The sequence below is a fragment of the Merops nubicus genome, unplaced genomic scaffold (genome assembly GCF_000691845.1).
Source record: "Merops nubicus isolate BGI_N331 unplaced genomic scaffold, ASM69184v1 scaffold441, whole genome shotgun sequence".
NCBI classification, from domain to species: domain Eukaryota; kingdom Metazoa; phylum Chordata; class Aves; order Coraciiformes; family Meropidae; genus Merops; species Merops nubicus.
Genome location: NW_008590043.1, coordinates 35,472 through 57,882, shown reverse-complemented (window position 1 = coordinate 57,882; position 22,411 = coordinate 35,472). Strand labels below are relative to the sequence as shown.

At 40.3% G+C, this 22,411-nt stretch overlaps 1 protein-coding gene across 1 annotated transcript in view; it reads left to right on the top strand.

The window, feature by feature from the left end:
* Positions 1–10,649: 10,649 nt before the first annotated feature.
* BANK1 (B-cell scaffold protein with ankyrin repeats 1) overlaps positions 10,650–22,411 on the top strand; it is a gene marked incomplete at its 3' end in the record, with an annotated part of 47,065 nt that continues 35,303 nt past the window's right edge. Inside the window, exons 1-2 of the mRNA XM_008949765.1 lie at positions 10,650–10,674; positions 12,963–13,361. Coding sequence (XP_008948013.1) covers positions 10,650–10,674; positions 12,963–13,361 — 424 coding nt within the window. The remainder of the gene's footprint in view (positions 10,675–12,962; positions 13,362–22,411) is intronic.

Genomic DNA, 22,411 nt, shown 5'->3' with positions numbered 1-22,411 from the left:
AAAGCAGCGTGGCCAGCAGATGGAGGGAGGTGATCCTGCTGCTCTGCTGTGCCCTGGTGAGACCTCCTGGATTGCTGTGTCCAGCTCTGGAGCCCCCAGCACAAGAAGGACATGGAGCAGTTGGAGTGTGTCTAGAGGAGAGTCACTAAAATGATCAGAGAGCTGGAGCACCTCTCCTATGAAGGAAGACAGGCTGAAAGAGTTGGGGTTGTTCAGCCTGGAGGAGAAGAGGCTCTAGGCATATCTTATAATGCCCTTCCAGTACCTGAAAGGAGCCTACAAGAAAGCCAGGGCTTATAGGGAGGGTCTATTCACAAGGGTTTGTAGTGACAGAACAAGGGGTAATGGCTTTAAGCTAGAAAAGGGTAGATTTAGATTAGACATTAGGAAAAAAATATTTAATATGAGAGTGATAAATCACTGGAACAGGCTGCCCAGAGAGGTGGTGAAGGCCCCATTCCTGGAGACATTCAAGGTCAGGCTGGATGAGGCTTTGAGCAGCTTGACCAAGATGGAGATGTCCCTGCTTATAGCAGGGGCGTTGGACTAGATGACCTTTAGAGGTCCTTTCCAACCAAATACATTCTATGATTCTGTGGTATGGTAAATGTTTTTACAAGAGCCTGAACATACAGAACTTCCAACTGGTTCATTTCCAGGAAGCAACTCATTTTGTCAAAGGCAGTAGTTATATTAAAACTTCCTGTGAGGGCTGTCCACTACAGAAGGACTCAAAATTGATACCCAGGTAACTCTCCAATTTGAGGACTGGTAATAATTTAAGAATTTGTATTTTGCAGGGGGGAAAGAAACTGGGTGTGTTATACTGAGGTGATCCACTTGCTCTAAAAGTGTGTTTTGAGTCTCCTGCAAGCTTTAACAGTATTTGGGCACTGCGGTTGATATTGCAATCCTGTGGGTGAATTATGGGAAGGCAGGCTTACACTCATGTGGCTAACTCAATTTCTTTCTGACTGAAAGTACAAGGTAGAAATAAAAGTAGTGTGTTACCTCACTAGTGTCTAGAATCTTTGTCTTAAGGCAGTAGAAAAGAAGCTGAGGTTGGTTTAATAAAGAGAAGTCCGCTTCCTACTGAGGTTGTTGCTGAATGTTTTCTTTAGCTTGTTTCTAACTCACTGTTAGCTCTGTCATTGCTCATTTTGTGAAGCTGCACATTTATGTTATGATTTTCTACTTCATTTACTTCCTTCTGCTTGCATCATTAGCATGAATGCTGTTAAAAGGTCAACACAAAAATACAAAGTGTTTTTCCAACACTGATTATAAATTTATCTTGGTTTTTTTTTATTGTTGTTCCTATTGTTTGGAGTTTTTTTGATGACAGTCACATATTTATCAGAAAGGGACAAAAGAAATGAGCTGAAACTGGAGGACACTTTGTTCTACAGCCTCACGAGTTAGACGTGTTATACCTCAAATAAAACTACTTTTCATGCTTTCTTTAATTTCTGGATAAATGCTACAGTTAATGAGATGCATAAAATATGGATTTAAAACCAGTCTGCAAAAGCAGAAGATCAAGCTATTTGATTTATGGGGTGTCAGAAGCGCTCCCTGGATACTCTGCTGTCTTGTAGCAAAAGAAACACAATAGTTTCAGAAACCTAAAGAAGTATTGGTGAGGTGCTGAAGCAGGCTGCCGAGAGAAGTTGTGGAATCCATGTCATTTGAAGTGTTCCAAGTCAGGTTGCATGGGGGCTTTGAGAACTTGATCTAGTGAATGATGTCCCTGCTCATGTCAGGGGTTTGGACTAGATGATCTTTAAAGATCCCTCCCAGTACTGACCATTCTGTGATTCTATGACTAATCTAAGAGTTCTACCAGGCAGATTTCTTGTGTCAATGATAATTTGTAACTCAGGAACTGTTGGGATGCCATCTATGGTTAATTCAGTGTATTTGACCACATTACTAATGCAGGGAACACAGAACTCTCTGAGCAGCAATTGCAATAAGTGGTGATATTTTTTTGAAAAGTGTTGTCATATAATGGTAATTGTCTGATGATAAGTGTCTACCAAGTCTCTAGTGTACAAATTACACTGCTTAATGTGTAAGACATCTTCCTTGTGTTTGATACAGCAGTGATACTGTGTAACCTTCACAGATTGCAGCAGCTGGAACCACAGCAACTTGCCCTAAATATTACTTCTTGCAAGATCAGTATTTTCTGTTTTGTTTTATATGCACCATTTTCTGAGGTATGTTCTCTTCTGACAGAGGTAAATGTACTGGATTTCATGACACTTTCCACCCTAGCACTGAATAATATCTGCAGAACGCATTTTCCATTCTCTGTTTCTTCTTTCAAAGAAGTTGAATTTAAACAAGCAGAGTTTAAATGTGGGAATAAAACCAAAAATCCCTGGGGTGAGTCAGGATGGACACATTTAGAGAGATCCTGGTAAGAGAAACACTGGCAAATTTAAAAAAAAAAAAAAAAAAAGACACATTGGTCTACCCTAACAGTGAAATTTTTAAGTTGAAATTTTAAAAAATGTTTTATGTGTATAAAATTATAGTTATAACTATAATTCCCCCACAGTGCAAGGGAAAGCTTCAGGTGGTGGTTGTTTCTAGTAGCAATAGCACCAGTTAATGTCTGAAGCATTTCTGAATTACCTGATTGTATTCTGCTAAAACCTACCGAAGGTGCAATTTGCTCTCAGGGAAGCGACTAATGACACAAAGTTTTACCTCATTTTGATGGTGATACAAGAAGAGGTGTGCCTTGAAGTGGAGAACTGAGTTCTGACATCTGTATCTCATGTTTGTCTTTAGTCTTGTTCTTTAGAAATGAGAGCACTTGTCCAGCAGCAGGTATCCAGCTGTGGATTGACAAGGCCTCTATGGGCAAAGATACTGTGATAATCATTACACTTGACTGTGTATGCACAGGACAGATCAGAGAGAGAGGCCTAAACCAGGGAATAAGGCCATACTGCTTTTCAAAAGAAAGCTTTTTGGGCATCATGTTAGCCTTGTCAGGTTTGATAGTCAAGCATCTTTCTAGTCTACCTGGGTCAGGTTCATGCTGTGGAAAGTACCCCAGGAACTTATTTGGCTGCATTCCCATTGTCACTATAGGGAAGGTAAGTGGAATTTCTTTACAGAGAAAGCCCCCAAGATCAAATCTAAATCTTCTTCTCTGCAGAACCTCATTTTGCCTGCTCCAGACCTCACTAAGCTTAGTGAGAAGAATGATGAAGACACGAGGCTTGATTTTCTAGAGATAGAGCAGGTGTTTGCTTCCACACACAACTCAGCAATTAGCTGCAGAAGGTACATAAACAATGCAGAGGTTCTTATTACCTGTGAGGTAAATAGGTGTTTGAGGCTAGCACAGGGATGGTAGGAATGTCCTGTGCTGTAGGAGAATTGCTTTAACTGAAACAGGTAGTAGCAGCAATTGAGATACTTTGTCACCTCACTCTCAGATTTCCAGGCAGGCTTTTATAATTTTCATTTCCATTAGTGGAACGTCTCTGAGAAGCAACATGACTTGAAAACATTTCCCATTATCTGCAAGTAGTTCTAAAGTGCTTTCTGCTGTCCTTCCCACAATGAATCCATTTGGGCTTGCTTCAGGGGATTTGCCTTGCGGCATTATCCAGCAACCAAGAGCTCGAGATGTATTTTGAGGTACATTTACTGGATGTGTCAGGTGCACTGATGGGGAAAAACAATGCCTTCTGGGTGGGTGAGGGGCACTTTGTTATGGTGAGCCCACTGGTTAGTGCTGAATTAAATTCTGTTTCCAAATGTTAAATTGCAGGGGTTGTTTGAAGTGCTAGTGAAACTTTTTCCGTAGTTCCTTATTATTAAGTGATCAGGGCAAGCAATATGAAGACATGAATGGCTGAATCTTTGGAAAGATTGTGAAGAGACCAAGAGACTAAAGGTCTTCTGTTTCTGAATTCTCATTTGAACTAGTATGGATGCTTGCCATTCTCACCTTACATACAGCCCAAATTGACCTTAATCTTCTTGAGATTACAAGAAAGGTTTTGTGTATCTCTGAGCAAAAATGTCCATCTGGGTCTCTTACACTTCCCTGTGTTTCTCATGCTCCATTTTTTGTCACTGTGTCATGACCCTTGGCCTGTACCCAAGGTTTTATTGTAGAGGGTGAAAATAGTGGTGGGGAAAAGGGAGAGCAGAGGAGACACCTTAGATGAAAAACAGACTTTTTCAAACCCTAGCAATTTTAAACCCATGGAGTTCAGACTCTCTAGGTGAAGGCGGCATGTTTCTGTGCAGTGGGAACTCATGAGATGGTTACGTATTCACCTTGAATGATATTTCGTTTGGACAATGAAACTAGAGTCTTAAGGTACATAAAGGTCTGATCAGACGAGTGTGGTCAACTCGGCTTCTAAAATCTTAAATTTCCCTACCCTGGCTTTCCTTGCCTGGAAAATACTACTTTTTGTACAAATTTTAGCATGGGAAGATACTCATGATAGTCCTGGAGACTGTAGTCTGCAATTCACAAAAGAATTAAAGATGTTATTCTGTATTGCTTATGTTACCCAAATGTTTTGCCAATATATTATGAGAAAGTGAGGAAGAACTTCCATTCTGTGCTTTTCCACTTTTTGTTTGAGATATTCAGCAAGTATACTTATTTTAATACATTTTTGTTGCTGGTTAGTAGCTTATTGCATACTGACCGAGTTCATACGGTTCTTTCTTAAGTGTCTTTCCTTCTAAGACTGCAATTTAAAACAAACAAACAAACAAACAAAAAAACCAAACCTCTCATTCCTGAAGTGAGGACATATGTGACAGGAAGAAATGAAAGGGGTTTATTTTTTACTTTACCAGTTGATCCTTTCTTCATAGATGACCCTGAGAAATACGGCAATCCATCTTTCATTTAAAACTTGACTAAATGTTGGTGTTCAGTTGTAACTTTTTTGTTACCAAAGCAGCCTAGGGCACTGGGGCTGTACAGCCAATTTTTAAGCACTAATTGAACTGAAATCAGCTTTAACTCAAACCAGGTATGCTAATGCTGATTTGCTGGAAATAATTGTAGTAAAATGCAGGTATCTGGAAGTAAAGCATGACATCTGCAAACATTAAGCCTTTAAAGGCAAGGAGTATGTTGGCATCTCTGCAAACGACTTTTCTGAATCTAGAAGTGTTATTATCAAAGATGAGTATTGCTAAGTATTCCTTGCTCACTTCTAAACACACAAAAAATATCTTATACAAGATTGCAAGATTCATAAACTGAGGTACCTGTCTAAGAGTAGCTACCAGCCCCCAGTCTTTGCTTTGCTTCCTTTACCTTTCTGATGTGTTTAGTGTGTAAATTCTTGATTTGTGCATAGAATCATGGAATCCTTTAGATTGGAAGAGACCTTTAAGATCATCAAGTCCAACCATTAAGCTAACACTACTAAGTCCACTGCTAAAACAGAATCAGAATCTGTCAGGGTTGGAAGGGACCACAAGGATCACCCCGTTCCAACCCCTCTGCCATGAGCAGGGACACCTCACACTAGACCAGGCTGCCCAGAGCCTCATCCAGCCTGGCCTTACAGACCCCCAGGGATGGGGCCTCAACCCCCTCCCTGGGCAACCCGTGCCAGGGTCTCACCACTCTCATGGGGAAGAACTTCTTCCTCATGTCCAGTCTGAATCTGCCCATTTCCAGCTTTGCCCCATTCCCCTTAGTCCTGTCACTACCCAATATCCTAAAAAGTCCCTCCCCAGCTTTCTTGTAGGCCCCCTTAAGATACTGGAAGGCCACAATAAGGTCACCTCGGAGCCTTCTCTTCTCCAGACTGAACAGCCCCAACTCTCTGTCTGTCCTCATAGGTCACACCAGTCTGCAGTCATGTTTTCGTCCCATTTGTTTGTCCTAAGATTCTGCAGGTCTTTTCGAAGAAGGCATCAGGTGGCATTTTTCACAAGATGTGCTTTTTTGGGCAACCATGCACTACTAACTAGAGAATAGTCTTGCTTGTCAGAAGAACCATATCAGGTTATGGATGACTGCACAAATTCTCTTGCTACTTCTTACTGCTGAACTAGTAATACATTTTTTTTCTACCTTTGAGTCATTTTCCAAGTAGAAGGGGTTGAAGCATGGCTTAATTTTATCAGGTTATGATAGTTTTTATTACATTAACTTTCAAGGGAACAAAATTAATCTCAACTTACATTATATTCCAAGTGCAGTAACTTCAAAGAAGTATTCAGTGAGAGATGAAAATAATGAAGGGGGGAAAAACAGTTGAAAATTTAAGCATTTGTTACTGTGTATTCAGTACTGGATAGGGTTGCAATAAAAGTAGATTGCAGCCTTTGTTGCTTCAAGTTAAAATTATACTGTTTTGAATGCAGAGTTTTGGGTGAGCTTTAATTTTCAAGTAAGCTGCATTCAAGCATCTACATCTTAGTAAAATTTCTGAAGATGAAAACCTTGTGTAACAGGAAAAAATTAATGGCGCAATGAGTAGATTTTAGATAGGGAACTTCATAACTAGCCCTAGGGTAAACTTTGTCTCTATGGTTAAATTCAGGCAAGCATTTCAAAATAGTGATGTTTCACCTTTTAATACAATTTTGGGGAAATAAGATGCAGGTCTTGCAGTCATGCTTTATATCAAAGTTAACTCTTGATCTAGAAGGCAGATCAATGGCAGGAAAAAAATACAAGCATGTAATTCAAAACAAACCCACATTTGGTTTCCCACAGGTAACCTGATAGCACTAGCTGCTTTCTTCAGGCCCATAAGCATTGCACCAAACTGCAACATGAAACACCTCACTTGTACCTCTCCTCAACCGTTGACTATTCCTTCTGTATATAGATAGAAAAGACAAATTAAATATGGCAGCCATTTTAAATTAAAGTTTTATGAGATGTATGTTGCAGAGCCTTTCTTCCATCAAGTGTGATGTTAAATATATTTCACTTTCTTTTCTTATACAAATAAAACTTTTTCTCACACATAAAAATCAATGTAGTTAAAAAGAAATGCAGTCAAGCCTTCGATAAGCATTTAAACCCCCTTTCTCATTCACACATCTAAGATCAAAGCTACAGACTTATGTGCAGATAAACCATATAGAAATAGAATTGCTTTATCTTCTTTTATCATTTCAATGCAGCTTCCTCACTTTTCTCTTTACAATTTCTTAAGTACTTAAGCCTTGTACTGTCCATTTGCATAGAGGTGAACTTTATACTTTAGGTATATTTTTATTATGATTATTGTGTAATGTCATCTCTCTAAGAATATTTCTATATTATTTCTACAAGATATGTTCCTCCATGCCCAGCACATGGGGAGCTCTTCAACTGTGCCTGAATGCTTGGGTCCAGCAGTTCTTTCCTATTCTGGGATATGGGGATGCCTTCTGGGTGCTTCCAGTCTGCACAGGGATGAGACTTGGTTGTGCACCATTCTTTACCAGTGCTCTCCTACATAGAGAGGAAACTTAGGCTCCTGGTCAAGTGGGTACTGTGGAAGGCACCACCAGCAGATCTCTCTTCTTCCCAGTAAGGACACTAAGATTCCGTGAGGGTATGAAAAAATGTTTTTACCATTCAACTTAAATGTGCTTTTTTTATCCCTCCCTGCAATTCCACTTACCTATTTCCTTGCTCAAGCCTGTCATAATAGAAGGAAATACAGCTGAGCATTAACTTAAAATAAGACCTTTTAACCTAAGAGGTGAATGTGAACCTTCCATGCATATCAAAGGTAGTCTCAGGTAGATTATTTTATTCTTGTCATATACTGTATCAAGGAACTTCTACCCTGTATACAGGTTTGGGTTCCTCAAGAAGTATTTTGAAAAGGCAGGAGAGTTCACAGAAGTGCAGAAAGAATGGTAGGAGTTCTACAAAGCCTTTCTTGTAGTGGGAAAAGTAATAATCCCAGTTTCCAAACTGTCATGAAGGCAAGGCTAAGAGTAACTTCATGGGAATCTGGAGACCTTAAAGAGGAGAGTTCTGTGAGCAGATATGTCTTTAAGTTTGCAGAAAAAGACAAAATCATATTCTGTGCCTCAAAGTTGAAACTAAGCAAATTCAAACAACATGTGAAGAACAAATTCTTAAATGCTCATGGATTAAGCATCCTCTTTAAATATGTATTTTTTAAAGGACCACTACAGTATTTTTAGTGAAAGAGGACTGGAATCAGAAGGTGCTTGATGATTCCATTTCCTGTGATACAAAATGGTGTGGTCAGACTGAAAAAGCTTTTTACCTTCCAGCTCTGTTAATGTGATTTTGTCTTCTGAAACTGCAGCAAGTTTCATAGCTTTTTGTTTCTACTTTTTTTTTTTTTTCCTGTGAGAGTTATGGAAAATCAAATGAGTCTGAAAACAAATAACATTGCAGCAAGTAGGTTTCTTATCCTAGTGTCATAAAACACATAACTTTGCTCTGAGTTAAATGAAATATACACTATAATTTAGTTTTACAACTGAATGTCAGCATTTCAGCAGAAACAGGCATTTTTCAGAATGCTTTTACTGTGGAAAACATAGCAGTCACCTTTCCAAATACATCTTGACAAATATTACATTGCTCTAATGTATTGGTCGGGGTCAGTCATCTTGAAATATCATCATCCACTACCATACTGAACATGGTCCTAAATAATTTCTGATGACAGAAAACTTTGTGAACAGATGAGTATTCACAAATGTTTAAAAAATGGCAACTGTCCTCCAAGCAGTCTGTAGAAATATAAAAGAGCTCCAGAGACTAAGCTATAGTGTGCCTATTGTAAAAAGTTTCAGTCAGCCTTCAGCTGGGTAAACTTTGAAATGTCTCCTGAGTAAAGACTGAATGAACAAAACTTAGAAATTAATTTCTTCTAAAAACAAGAGAAGGCAAATAATTAAAGCAGCAATCCTGGACTGATCTAGGTTCAGTTTCTTCTTTTGTGCAAGGACTCACGTGGAATCCTTGAAGGTATTTTTTTTTCTCCTTAGCTACATATGTACCATTCTTTCAACAGTGTATCCCACTATCCAGGTCCTGTGTGTGCCAAGAAACATTTATACTTATTTACTTATTACATTATACCGCTTCCATATCTCTTGATGTTCACAAAGAAGAATCATAGAATTACAGAATAGTTTGAGTTGGAAGGCGCCTTGAGATCATCTAGTTCCAACCCCCGTTGTGTGGGCAGGGACACGTCCCACTAGACTAGGTTGCAGAAGGCCCCATCAAACCTGCTCTTGGAACACTTCCAGTGATAGAGCATCCACAGCTTCCCTGGGCAACCTATTCCACTGTCTCATCACCCTCACAGTGAAGAACTTCTTCCTTACATCTAATGTAAATCTACCCTCTTCCACTTTGAAGCCATCACCCCTCATCCTATCACTACAAGCCCTTGTCTAAAGTTTCTCTGCAGCTTTCCTGTAGGCTCCCTTCAGATACTGGAAAGCTTCAATAAGGTCTCCTGACATCCTTTTCTTCAGGCTGAACCACCCAAACTCTTTAAGGCTGTCCTCACAGGAGATGTGTTCCAGCCCTCTGATCATCTTCGTAGCCAACAGATCCGTGTCCTCCTTGTTTTGGGCCTCTAGAGCTGGATGCAGTACTCCAGGTGGGGTTCCATGAGAGCAGAGTAGAGGGAGAGAATCATCTTCAACCTGCTGCCCACTCTTCTTTAGATGCAGCCCAGGATAGGTTTGGCTTTCTGGGCTGCACTCACATGTTATTGGCAAATGTTGAACTTTTCATCAACCAGCACCCCCAAGTCTTTCTCCTCAGGACTGCTCTCAAGCCATACTCTGTCCAACCTGTATTTGTCCTGACCCAGGTGCAGGACCTTGCACATGGCCTTGTTGAACTTCATGAGGTTGCCATGGGCCTACCTGTCCCTCTGGATGGTATCTCTTCCCTCCAGTGTGTCAACAGCATCATACAGTTCAGTGGCCTCTGCAGGCTTGCTGGGGGTGCACTCTGTTCTGCTGCCCATGTTGTCAACAATGATGTTAGACAGCACGGGTCCCAGTGCTGAACCCTGATGAGTGCCACTTGTCACTGGTCTCCACTTGGACGTAGAGCCATTAACTGCAGCTCTTTGAGCGTGGCCATCCAGCCAATTCCTTATCCACAGAGTGGTCCACTGGACAAATGCACGTCTCTCCAAATCTGGAGACCAGGATGTCCTGTGGGACAATGTTGAATACTTTGCACACGTCTAGGTAGATGACATCATTTGGTCTTACCTTGTTCACCAATCCTGTAACTCCATTGTAAAAGGCCACCAAATTTGTTCAGGTGTGATTTGACCTCGGTGAAGCCATGTTGCTTCCAACCGATCAACTCCTCTTTTTCCATAGTCATCCTTCCTTTTATCACTGGCATATACCTGTTAGAAGTTTTTCTTGTTACCCTTGATGTATCTGGCTAGATGTAATTCTGCCTGGGCTTTAGCTTTCCTAACCTGATCCCTGGCTGTTTGGATAACTTCTCTGTATTACTCCTATGTTACCTGTCCTTGCTTCCACTCTCTGTAGACTCTCTTTTTGCATCTAAGTGTGTCCAGGAGCTCCTTGTTCATCCACACGGGCCTCCTGGCGTTCTTGCCTTCCTTCCTCTTTTTTGGGATGCCTTCCTCCTGGGCTTGGAGGAGATGGTCCTTGAATATTGGCGTCCTGGTTTGGGGTAGAACAGGGCTGGTGCTGTCCAGTGATTTTAACTTGTCAGCTAAAGCTCTTCTAATTAACTGCTCTGTCTGGAGTTAACAGCAAACTGCCTGGCTTTAGCAATGATAAGACTTCATGTTTAGAGCTGCTGCCAGGGATTGGTATGCAGACCAAGGCCACTGATGTTTGTATCCCACACAGAGGGGAGCAGAGAGTACCCCACACCTGCGGGGAGGAGCGGGCAGGATAACTGACCCCAGGATTCACCAGTATTCCGTCCCATAGCCCTCATATCCAGTAAAAGCTGAAGGATCAGGAGGGGCAAGCCCTTCCATTGCCCTTCTCTCTCCCTTCCACCTTCTTCCTTGCTTTGGCTGCCCTGCAGTGGCCGGCATCCGAAGAGGACTTAATCTGTTCTGCCTTTGATCCCGAGTCCTGTGTTCCTGAACTGATTTCTAGAATCCATCCCCTGTACCCCGTTGCCTTCTGTGGCTGAGTCCAGCCTGGGACCTTTCCCTGAGGGCTGCTCCCCAGCCGGGGGTGATGGTGACGTATTGCCATCAGGGGGAGTTTGGTTTGGTACTAATTTTGTATATATTTGTACATATACCATTTTATTATCATTATTACTATTATTATTGATGGTAGTATTAAAGCTGTTTCCTTTTCTAATCAATAAGTCTCTCTCCCTTATTCCCTTTCTCTTTTCCTTTTGGGGGGAGAGTCCCTTTTGGGCATGGAGGGAGAGGATTAACAGAGAGCATCTGTTACAGTTTGGGGGGCGGCCCTGACCCCAAACTGTGACAATTGGCCAGCTTTCTTGAGTCCCTCTCCCCTCCAGAGCTTTATCCTGTGGCACTCTAGCAATTGGATCCCTGTAGAGGTCAAAGTCTACTCTCCTGAAGTCCAAGGTAGTGAACTTGCTGTGCACCCTCCTTGTTGCTCTAAGGATCTTGAATTCCAGCATTTCATAACTGCTGCACCCAAGGCTACCCTTGAGGTTCACATTAGCCACTAGCTCCTCCACGTTGGTGGGAACAAGCTCCAGCATAACACCTTTTCTCATTGGTTCCTCTACCGCTCGTAGAAGGAAATAGTTGTCAATGCATTCCAGAAACCCCCTGGATTGCTGGTGCCCTGCTGTGCTGTGCCTCCAGCAGATAACAGGGTGATGGAAGCTCAGATACTCACTTGCTAAGGAGCTCTGGTGTATTGCAGACAAGTGCTTGTCAAGTTGCTTGACCCATCAGGTACCTGTGAGACACAGTGAAGTTCAGTGAAGGTAAAGTGGAGCACCTGTATCTATTCCTGAGTCTCTTGTTGTTGCTCCACAGAGCTGTGACTCTGAACTACTCCATGAGTATTAAGCTACCCTGACATTTTAATATATATTTTATTGGTCAGCAAATCACAGTTTTTTATGATTTCGCAGAATCACAAAATGTTTGAGATTGGAAGGGACATCTGGATGCCATCTTGTACAACAGGACCCTGTCCAGGCATCTTTTGAGTAGGTCCAAGGAGGAGGATTCTACAACATCCTTTTTTTCCTGATGCTCAGAAGGAGGCTGTTGTATTTCAGCTTGTGCCTCTTGCCTATTTCATACTGTCCCCCTAGTAACATTGTGAAAAGTGTATCAGTCTTCTTACTAGCGTCACAGTTGACATCCTAAAGGGAGAGCAGAACTAAAATAAAGTAGTTCTAGATTTGTGTCTGTCAGGTTTGTAAGTAGAAGTGGCCTGGTAAAGTTAGATAATGGTTAGACTAGATCCTCTTAAAGGTCTTTTCCAACCATAGTGACTCTGTTAGAATAAGGACAGTAAAGACAGATCTACAAAAAACTATCCTAATACTATACTGCCAAAGTACCCTAAACATTTGAATCCTCTTTGTAATGAAGTCAGGTCATGCCAAGTGTTCAAATAAATATTCTTCTTCCATTAAAAGCTAATTGTTGCATTTTAATTTTTTTTTTAATTGCATTTAGTAACACAGGTTTGATCAGAATGAGTGAATGCACTTTCTATGCTGCAATTTCCATATTTGTTCTGAAATGCTAGTTGAAGCTGTTATAAACATGAAATATTCTGAGCTATTTTACCAGCATTTCTGTTGATTAACAGAAATTATTGCCTTGGTTTAGAAATAAGCAGATGGCTGCCATTTCAAGGTAATGACTTGTCCTGTTTCTTCAGCACCTCAAGTTTTTAAGGGAGGAAAGCTAACAATGTGTTTTCTGATATTTTTAATGGATTCAAAATGCATTTGAAATTATTTTAAAATGTTTTCTTCTCTCTAGAAAATACAAAGGATATCCTTGTGATATATGGACAAGAAGCAGAAGAGTGGGCTCTGTATTTAAAATCTCTTTTTGGACACATAGTGAATGAAGGAGGAATCTTACTCTACAATCTAGAGGCCTCATCTTTCAAGCACCAGGAGCTATTCTCTTTACCCTGCTATAAATGTAAACTGCTGATACTATCATGTGGACTTCTTAACTGCCTGAATCGAAAGAGAAGTTATTTTCTGGAGCAAGTTCTGAAACCTCCGGATAATGTGGTGATTCTGCGTTGTGGGGTGGAGAATTCAGAGATTCTGTATGAAATACTGGCCTTAGATGGAGGCAGCAAAGAGATTTCCACTGATCAGGAACCTGAGGAGTATCTCTCTGTTGTTACTGGAATAATTCAACCAGGTAATCTAAAAATCAAAACCTTGTATGGTTGTTTGTCATTGAAGTGTGATGAAACTGTTGTAGTCTGGCTTCATTTTTGCAGGGAAGCAGCTTTGGAAAGTCTAACAGCTGCCACTGGCACCTGTGAACCCACCATTACTGCTTCATGGTAGGACTGAGGAGCTCACACAGACTTATTTCTCTGCTTCCCAAATTTACAAATCTTGGAAACTGTACAAAACTATGGGCTTATATTTAATCACTTTCAAAATACCTTAATGTGACAGTGTATCTATCCCTTTAGATAAATCCAACAGAGTGAAAAATAATTACCAAGTAAGACCCAATTTCTACTAAGCAGAACATTGTGCTTCTGTCTTTGTTACCCGCAAGGTGCCAGTTTAATGGCAGAGAAGCTTGTGATTGAGAAAGACATCCTGCAGTTCAGGAGTTTTACTCAGAAATTAACCTGGGTTTGGATGCAGATGAGCAACCAAGAATATTCTTTTGAACACAGGGGTAGAGAGACCCTAGCCAAGTCAGAGTGACCTAGCTGGATGTCCCTGCTGCATTGTGTTTGCACAGATAAGCTTAAGCATACTATAAAGCTTTCAAAACTGCCAAGAATGTATCTACACAGAGTCTGGCTGTATCAGATCAGTGCTTTCAAAACTAAATTTTAGACTTCTTCCCAACCATTTACTGTTCTAACATTTCTTGCTCTTCAGTATTCATTAACCTTCTCCTCAGTATATCTTTTTTCTGTGCATCTCTCAAACTTCAAGTTTTGGGACTAATTACAGTTGCCTCGTTCAGTTTCAGGAAGTAACGTTTGCATTTTCTGACGGTCTGATATGTAGCTTCAGGTTGAAGTTCTTCAGCAGCTCATTCGTGGAAAGATAACAGCGGGTCTGTGCTCTGTGTGTGTATATGTAGGAAGGAACTGGGCCCAGAGACAGTCAGTTGACTCATGCAGAGGAAATTGCAAACTCTTCTACAAAGATAAACAGTTTTGTAGAAGACTTAAGTCTGTGCCTTCACAGAAATATTTATTGCATCTGCCCTTGGGATTTTACTTAAGTTGTAAAGTCAAATGACTAATAGGTGCTCAAATTATCTTTTTGGTGGCAGTGACTGGTATCAGCAAGTGCAGAAATTAATACAAAGGTGAATTAATTTTGAAGGTCTCAGTCTCAGAGTGTGTTTCTTTACCAGGGATGCATAAACTGTGACTGGGATCAGATAAGTTCAGTTGACTGAATTGGATCTGGGAGTGGGAGTACTATTGTTGCCTGGTGCTTCAGACTGTGAGCCCTCTTCCATACATATAGCTGAGAACTGCTCAAATATGGAGCTAATTTCCATTGTGTGGATCATGGAAAATAGAAATAAATCGCTATCTTTTTACCATAAGGTTTTATGGTATCTGTCATCTGTTTCATTTCTAGTCCAGTGGCATAGATTTTATTGGAATTGTACCAGGAATTTGGGTATAGTGTTGAATACTGAATTATTACATCGCATTTTTAATCCAGTGCTTTACTTGTTCTCCTGTAATGTGAGTACCCAAATATAAGCAACCAATGACGATGGATTTTCTTAGGCTGTCAGCAAGACTTGTGCTAAAACCTTTAATTTAAGCAGGAACTTTACCATTGTCTTCAATAGGCAAGTTTCACCTAGATTTTGACACTGTTTTGGAGTCTATGAAGAAATGAAGTTACGAGTGCCAAGATGAACCAAAGTTGAACAGAAAACAAAATCACTCAATTTTTTTTTTTATTTGCTTATGAATACTGAATACAGTGTGATTTTGTGTGTGTGTAAAGTCAAGTCATTGTTGTAAAAATTTCTCACATGAATACACAAGACTAATTAAATAGAGGGAAGTTGGTAGGTGGTTCTGACCTCTTCCACTGCCAAAGAAGGTTGCAGTAGATTAGGCCACACAGTTGTGCCTCCATTTAATCCTTTAAGTGCTTTCAGACAGTGCATACCATTGTTAGTGCTTTAAGGCAGTGAGGTCATCTGTTTGAGGAGCACCTCAAATGCCAATTAAAGTCTTTTATTAAAACAAAAATAACCTGTATGAAGTTATCATCAGCAAAAGAGCAGAGGAGTAATTTTGTTAGCTGAAGTGTGGTACGGTATAGTCTTTGTTTCAATTTTGCTCTGCCAATGACTCTTTGAACTGCTCTGCAGGGGCTGCTGTGAAGACTACCAGATTAATAATTCATCCTGAGATGTTGTGTTTCTCCATCTCCACACAGAATCATTGCTGGGATACCAATGCACTGATGGGGATTTTTAACAGGGATAATTGTCAACAAAAAACCTTGTGGTTAGTGTCACTATTTCATCTGACACGTGATCCTGGCTATTTCAAACCAGAAGAGAAACTGAAGTGGAAGCCTGGAGGTGGCAATCATAGACAGGACATTTGGATTGCCATACCCTGCTGCTTAATCTGGTCGAGTTCTTTGTTCTTTCTTCTTTTGGTTCTGCACAATCCAGAGAAGATTCCATTTGTTATACAGTCAAGTTTCCTAGCAGTTCATGTTTTGATCTGTCTAGCCAGTCATGGTGACCAGTACTTTTGGATTCTGAAGTACGCATCATGTATGCGATTGTTTTTACTCTTATTTTCAACACTAATTAAGTGAAAACTGCTTACACCTGGAAAAGTGAATGCACTGACATCTTGCTGTTAAAAAAAAAAAAAAAAAGCACTGTATTTAGGACAAGTTCATTAAAAGTTTTAACAATAACAATCAAATTACTAAACATAAGCCTTACTGCAACAGCATGTACTGATTTAATTAATGTACTGTGATTTTTCTGTTTCTTTAGATCATATTTTTTTTTTCTTTTTAAAATGGAATAATAGGTTTATCATCATTAGTTTGCTCTTACAAGGTTGCAAGTGGACACCATCCCAGTTTGTGTCTTGTTTATGGCATGACAGTCATCAACCAGTATTTAGTTGCAGTTGTGAGGCTATTTTGAAAGCTTACAAATGATTTCAGTTTAATATTTCCAGCAGGTATTTTGCAGCTAGAACTGTAAAATGCTGTGTGAATCTGTAGTCTTACATGTCTTTCATATCATGTATTGTTGACTCTCATTGGGTTTTGCACTGTGGTTACCAATTACTAAAAAATAACTGGAAGACATGTAGAGGAATCCTATGGAAGAGCATTCTCTATATATTTTTTGACACACAAGCATTGTTACAACAAAATAGCTATTGTAATTTCACCATGATGTATTTCTGTAAGCTTGTGTCAGCTTCTTGGAAACAGGATAAAACAAGAGTTGTGATGTTTTCCAGATTAAAAAAATACTGACACCCATCCCTGAAAAAAATGAAGTGTAACACCTATTTAAGTTCTTACTGAAAAAAAAAAAAATCAATTAGTATAGCAAAAAATAACTTCTTTAAAGATAGAATTAGATTTTGCACTTGGTCGGGTCTCTCTGTGCTTACTTAAGTGACTATGAAGACAGACCTTGGTCCAGAAATGTCACAGCAGTTACAAAGCTAGGTGTTCAAATGTCCAGATGTTACAGGTAGAAAGTAGCCTATTAAACTTTGTCCGTACCATTGGTTGCCTTTAATTATGTAAGTGCATTCTTCCTTCCCCACTCCCTACTGCCCTGCCAAGAACCTGCCCTGATTAGTACACAGGATAAATAGTGCTCAGTTAATTAGCAGTTATTTGATACCTCATTTTGTGTTTGAGTTCATGGTTGCATTATTTATCTATTGAATGCCATTCACATCTGGTTGAGAAAACAGAATAATTAACTTCCTTATGCCCTTTCCAGTAGAACTCCTTTCTGTACTGAGTGCTGTCCAGACATTATTTTATTTTATCATCGTTTTACATACTAGTATTTGGCAAGATAGGGGTGGAAAATTCCTTCCCCTTCTGATATCACTTTAAGACATCATTTTTTGTCACACTTACCAGTATACAGCATTTTTTTATGTCCGTATTCAAACTCCCTTGAACTTCAGATGTGTTTGTGACTGCTCAGAAGTTAGCAGGTCAGCTCTAAGGTCTTTCACAGAAAAAAGTGCAATGCAAAACTAATGAGCATTTCTGAAAAGCATGTTTTAAAAGCCTTCTAAATTTTTGCCTCAAAACTTGAAGATGGGAACCCAAGGTTGCCTGAACTCTCTAGAGCAGCAATCAGCTAAGATCCCTGACCTTTTTCTCACTGGAATCCTTTCTTCATTCACTGAACTCTTGTTATGACAAGAATAACTGAATCAGAATATGGTAAACAATATTTTAAGCATAATACCACAAGTCAAATGGTAGAGTAAGTGTAACTTGTGCACTGTACAGAGCATGGATCAATTTAATAGAAATGGTCAACAACATACTACAAAGGAGAAAGATGGCTTTTGGGTGTTTGGCTTTATGCAACCTTAATGAAGTAATTGTAAAACAATCACTTTCTGAGGCTACTCTTCTCATCCTAGTCTTGGCATCTTTATTGAGTGGCTCTTACTTTTCAGTCTTGGTCCCTTGTAGTAACATTGGTTAGTCACTTCTGGAGCACCCAGCAATACCTATGGTAACAGCATGCTTGTTGAGTTAGCTGGATCTCACAATATGGAGCTAAAGCAGGCCTTGTATCTCTTATGTCAGTGTTGCTTCAGGTGTGGAAAAGCAGGTGATAACTTGATCCAGCATAAAGAAAGAGTAGCAATGACAGAAATTGTATAATATGGCAGAAAGTCTCCCGGTAGCTATTAAGCCATCAACATCACTTCATCAAATTGGAACTGCCAGAGTTTTAAAATATTTGACCAGTGCTTTATGTAATGTAACCATTGCTTTTTTGACCCAATACTGGGAGTGCTATAGCCAGGTTTATTGTGTTTTCAAACGCAGCCCTGCACAGTTGTCTTGTCTTCCAAACCCCAATGCCTGTATCCATTTTCCATTTCTTACTTTCCTTCTGCACATGATTCTGTTCACTTTCCTTTTGCACTACTCCTGCCCCATTGTTTCCTGTATTGATTTTCAGGGAAACATCTCTTCTTCCTCAAGCCTACATTTCTTACATGCTATAGTAAATTGAAAAGATCAGTCACAGAGATGTTTACTGAAAAGGGGTAAATACAATTCCATCTAAAGATCTCTCTAGGTTTGTACCTCCACTAGACCTTAGATTTATTTGTATTTGGAAATTTGTAGCCTTAGTATAGCTTTATGTTGCATCTAAAATAACATATAGAATTTAATCTGAAAAATGGAAGTGGAAATCGATGTCATAGTATTTTGTTATTTCTGAGGTTTTAGAATTGCTTGTCTGTTTGTTTTCTTTACTCTGTTTTAATGTGCATATTCCACCACCACCCCCCCTTTTTTTTTTCCCCCAGCGTGATTTCTGGTGCTGAGATCTTCCTTAGAGCAAACGAAACATTTTGTGAAACAATCAAGTAGGATAGTGATGATCGTTGTCATCAGAGTTGATGATCAGTTAAAGATATTTCTAAGTAGGTACCATTAAAGAATTACTCCTTTTTTTTCCTAGGTAAGCCACAGACTAAAAGTCCTGGAGACTTCTTGTCTTGCATCTATGAAGCAGTTCTTGCAGATGGTGAGTTGAATTCCCCTTGCATTTACACAAATAATGCAAATACTCTACATAAAACGAAATTTGTTTTCTCACGTCTTGTCAGACATGAAAGGCAATAAACAAACCTTACAATAGCACACAGTTGCATAGAGGAACCTGTCTTGTTCTCAAACATCCACCCACACATCTATACCCACACATTCTTGTGAGGACTGTGAAAAGGGAAGGGAATTCAACAGGAATGCTTTATTTTTCCTTCAATTTCAGAGTAGAGAAAAAGGAAGCTCTGGAGAGCTTTCATTTTCTGTTCCCAGCCTGAGGAGTTTTTCTTGTAGTAAAGGGAGAGTGTATTTGAAATTTTGGGTAGATCAGTCCTACTTCCATTACATTTGCAGCATCATTCATTGGCAGATGGTGGCTGGGAGAAGCCCTGCATGATGACTTCAACACCTCCTGGCATTTGCCATTCTAATTTTTTTTAATAGTTGTAACAGCCTGTAAAGGCTTTTCTTAGCAGGGAAAACAGACTGGCAAAACCTCCCTTTGCTTTGAGTAAAGAACTAGATAACATGTTTCCTATCCCCAGTTCTTACTTAAACAACTTTATTTCTGGGTTGATGCTGTCGTGAAGTGATTGCCTTAACAGCACCAGCGTGCTGACTGGTGGAAAAAGATGAGTAAAGTTACTTTGGAATCCCTGACACAGCAGTTCTGTGCTGCTGGACTCTGAGGTTACTGGCTCTGTGGATCTATTTTGCTGGCAAGGCGTAAGGGCAGGTGGATGCTGCAAGCTCACTGGCTCTTCCTGGCTGGCAGAATTCTCCAGTAATAATACAGTGATGTATGGAGTCTAGAATTTTAGTTTCTTCAATTAATTTCAAGACACAAGCATTAACCTGTGTGCTTTCAGATACTCCAGCCATTCTCACTTAGCATGTTTTGATTCGCAATGCAGAACAATTTTAGAGTGTGTGGACTGGTTTCCTTTTAGATAAAACTAAAAGGGAAAGTGCACTCAGGGCTCCACTTAAGACACTAAAAGGTGTGTATTTTACAGGTCCCGACCAAAACTATTTGGAAATATGCCCCTTTGAAATGTGGATAGCGTAGAAGAAGGGAAGATTTAGTGCCAACTCTTTCTCTCTTCTATTAGTCCCTTCTCTTTTCTGATTGGGACTGTGTGTGTGTCTCTTGGCATCTCAGACATACTGGTGGGATCTGAAGTGGAAAGCTGTAGTAAAGCTTCGCTGTTTTATCCCTATAGACCTATTGTCATTGCCAAGGTTTCTATGGATGTATCTTTCGGTCTTATGTTCAATGTGCCGCAGGTCACTGCACTGAAGAAGTTTGTGTGTATAAAGAAGGCTTTTTGTCATTCCTGGTTCATCATTCAGGTGCTCATTAAGCTGGCATCACTGTTTATCATCTAAAAAATCAGACAGTAAAATAAGAAATAGTCAGAGAAAACAGAGTCCCAAGAAGAGAAAAGACTGTGGAGGTGTTCCTCCAAGCCACTCCCACTTTAAACCCTGACTCTTTTTCCATGAATCCTCGTCTGCATTTATATGGGTCTTGAAGAGCAGCCTGACGTCCAAGATTCCCATCAACTGAATCGCTGATGTTGTAATAAGATGAATTGAGGATTTTCCCACTAAAAGTCTTAGATTAAAAGCAAAAAAATTCACTTGAAATCTTTGCTGAAATTGCCTGGACCACAGCTTTCACCTTTTTGTGGTCATCTTGATGGTACTGATTGCATGTCGCTTCTGCTAGTTAATGATATCTAGGTGAAGAACCTGGAGAACAAGCCTTATGAGGAGTGACTAACAGAATTGGGGTTGTTTAGCCTGGAGAAAAGGAGGTTATCAACCTTATCACCCTCGACAACTATCTGGAAGGAGGTTGTAGCGAGCTGGGCATTGATCTCTTCTTCCAAATAACGGGACAAGAGGAAACGACCTCAAGTTGTGCCAGTGGAGTTTTAGGTTGGACATTAGGAAAAACGTCTTCATCAAAAGGGTAATCAAGCACTGGAGCAGACTGCCCAGGGAAGCGGTGGAGTCACCATCCCTGGATGTATTTGAAAGATGTGTAGATGAGGTTATTAAAGACATGGTTTAGCAGAGGACTTGGCAGTGTTAGGTTAGTGGTTGGACTCAATCATAGAATGTCTGGGCTGGAAGGGACCTCCAAAGGTCATCTAGTCCAACCTCCTGCAATAAGCAGGGACATCTCTAACTAGATCAGGCTACTCAAAGCTTCATCTGGCCTGATCTTGAATGTCGCCAGGGACGGGGCTTCCACCACCTGTCTGAGCAACCTATTCCTGGGATATATCATCCTCATACTGAAGAACTTTTTCCTAATGCCTAACCTAAATCTACCCTTTTCTAGCTTACAGCCATTACCCCTCATCCTGTCACTACAAACCCTTGTGAATAGTCCCTCCCCTGATTTCTTGTAGGCCCCTTTCAGGTACTGCATGGTTGGTATAAGGTCCCCCCAGACCCTCCTCCTCTCCAGGCTGAACAACACCCAACTCTCTCAGACTGTCCTCACAGGAGAGGTGCTCCAACCATGCTCTGGTCATTTGTGTGGCTCTCTGCTGAACACTTTCCAACAGCTCCACATCCTTCTTGTGCTGGGGGCTTCAGAGCTGGACACAGCACTCCAGGTGAGGTCTCACCAGGGCAGAGTAGAGCGGCAGGATCACCTCTCTTGATTTGCTGGCCATGCTAAATGATCTTAAAGGTCTTTTCCAACCAAAATGATTATACGACTATGATTCTAAGAGAACTAAAGAGGTTCTCAATTGCTCTGATGAGTGAAAGGGATGACTATAAAAGAAGAATTTCCAATGACTGTATCCTATGTGTGAGGTAGAGACTGGGTCCCATATGAGTGTAAGGTAATACGTGGTCAACATTTCTTCGGCGGTGGTGCAATAGGTAGCGGTTCTCGGAAACCACTGTAGAACTGTGGAGGAAAAAGCAGCTCAAGAAGTGAAATGATTGCAGTTTCCAAGATTTGGCATGTGAATCTTTATGAAGCCAAGAAAAGTAAGACAGCAACTGCAAATGAGGCAGTATTTGTGCCTGGCAGGAAGTAGGTGAATCTTCAGGTAACCAGACAGGGTTTGACTTCAGATGAATTGTGAAAAAATGTTCCCAGGGACCCTCTTCTCTTTGCTTCTTCCTGGTAAGAAGTGTACACAGTTCTTAACTGTATGCATGACACAAAACAGAAGTGTCAGAAGTTAGAAACCAAGAAAGGATTTTTGCTAGAACCCTATAAATTCACAGAAGAACAACATCTTTTTGTAAGGTCTTGAATGGAGACTAGTATGCTGAAAGCAGAAGTTTGAGTATATAGGTATTGTACAAAACAGGAGAAGATGAGAGATGGAATTTAGACTTAAACGGAAATGAAAGTTGGACAGATAAGAAGTATAAAGCTAAATGAGAAATCTAAAG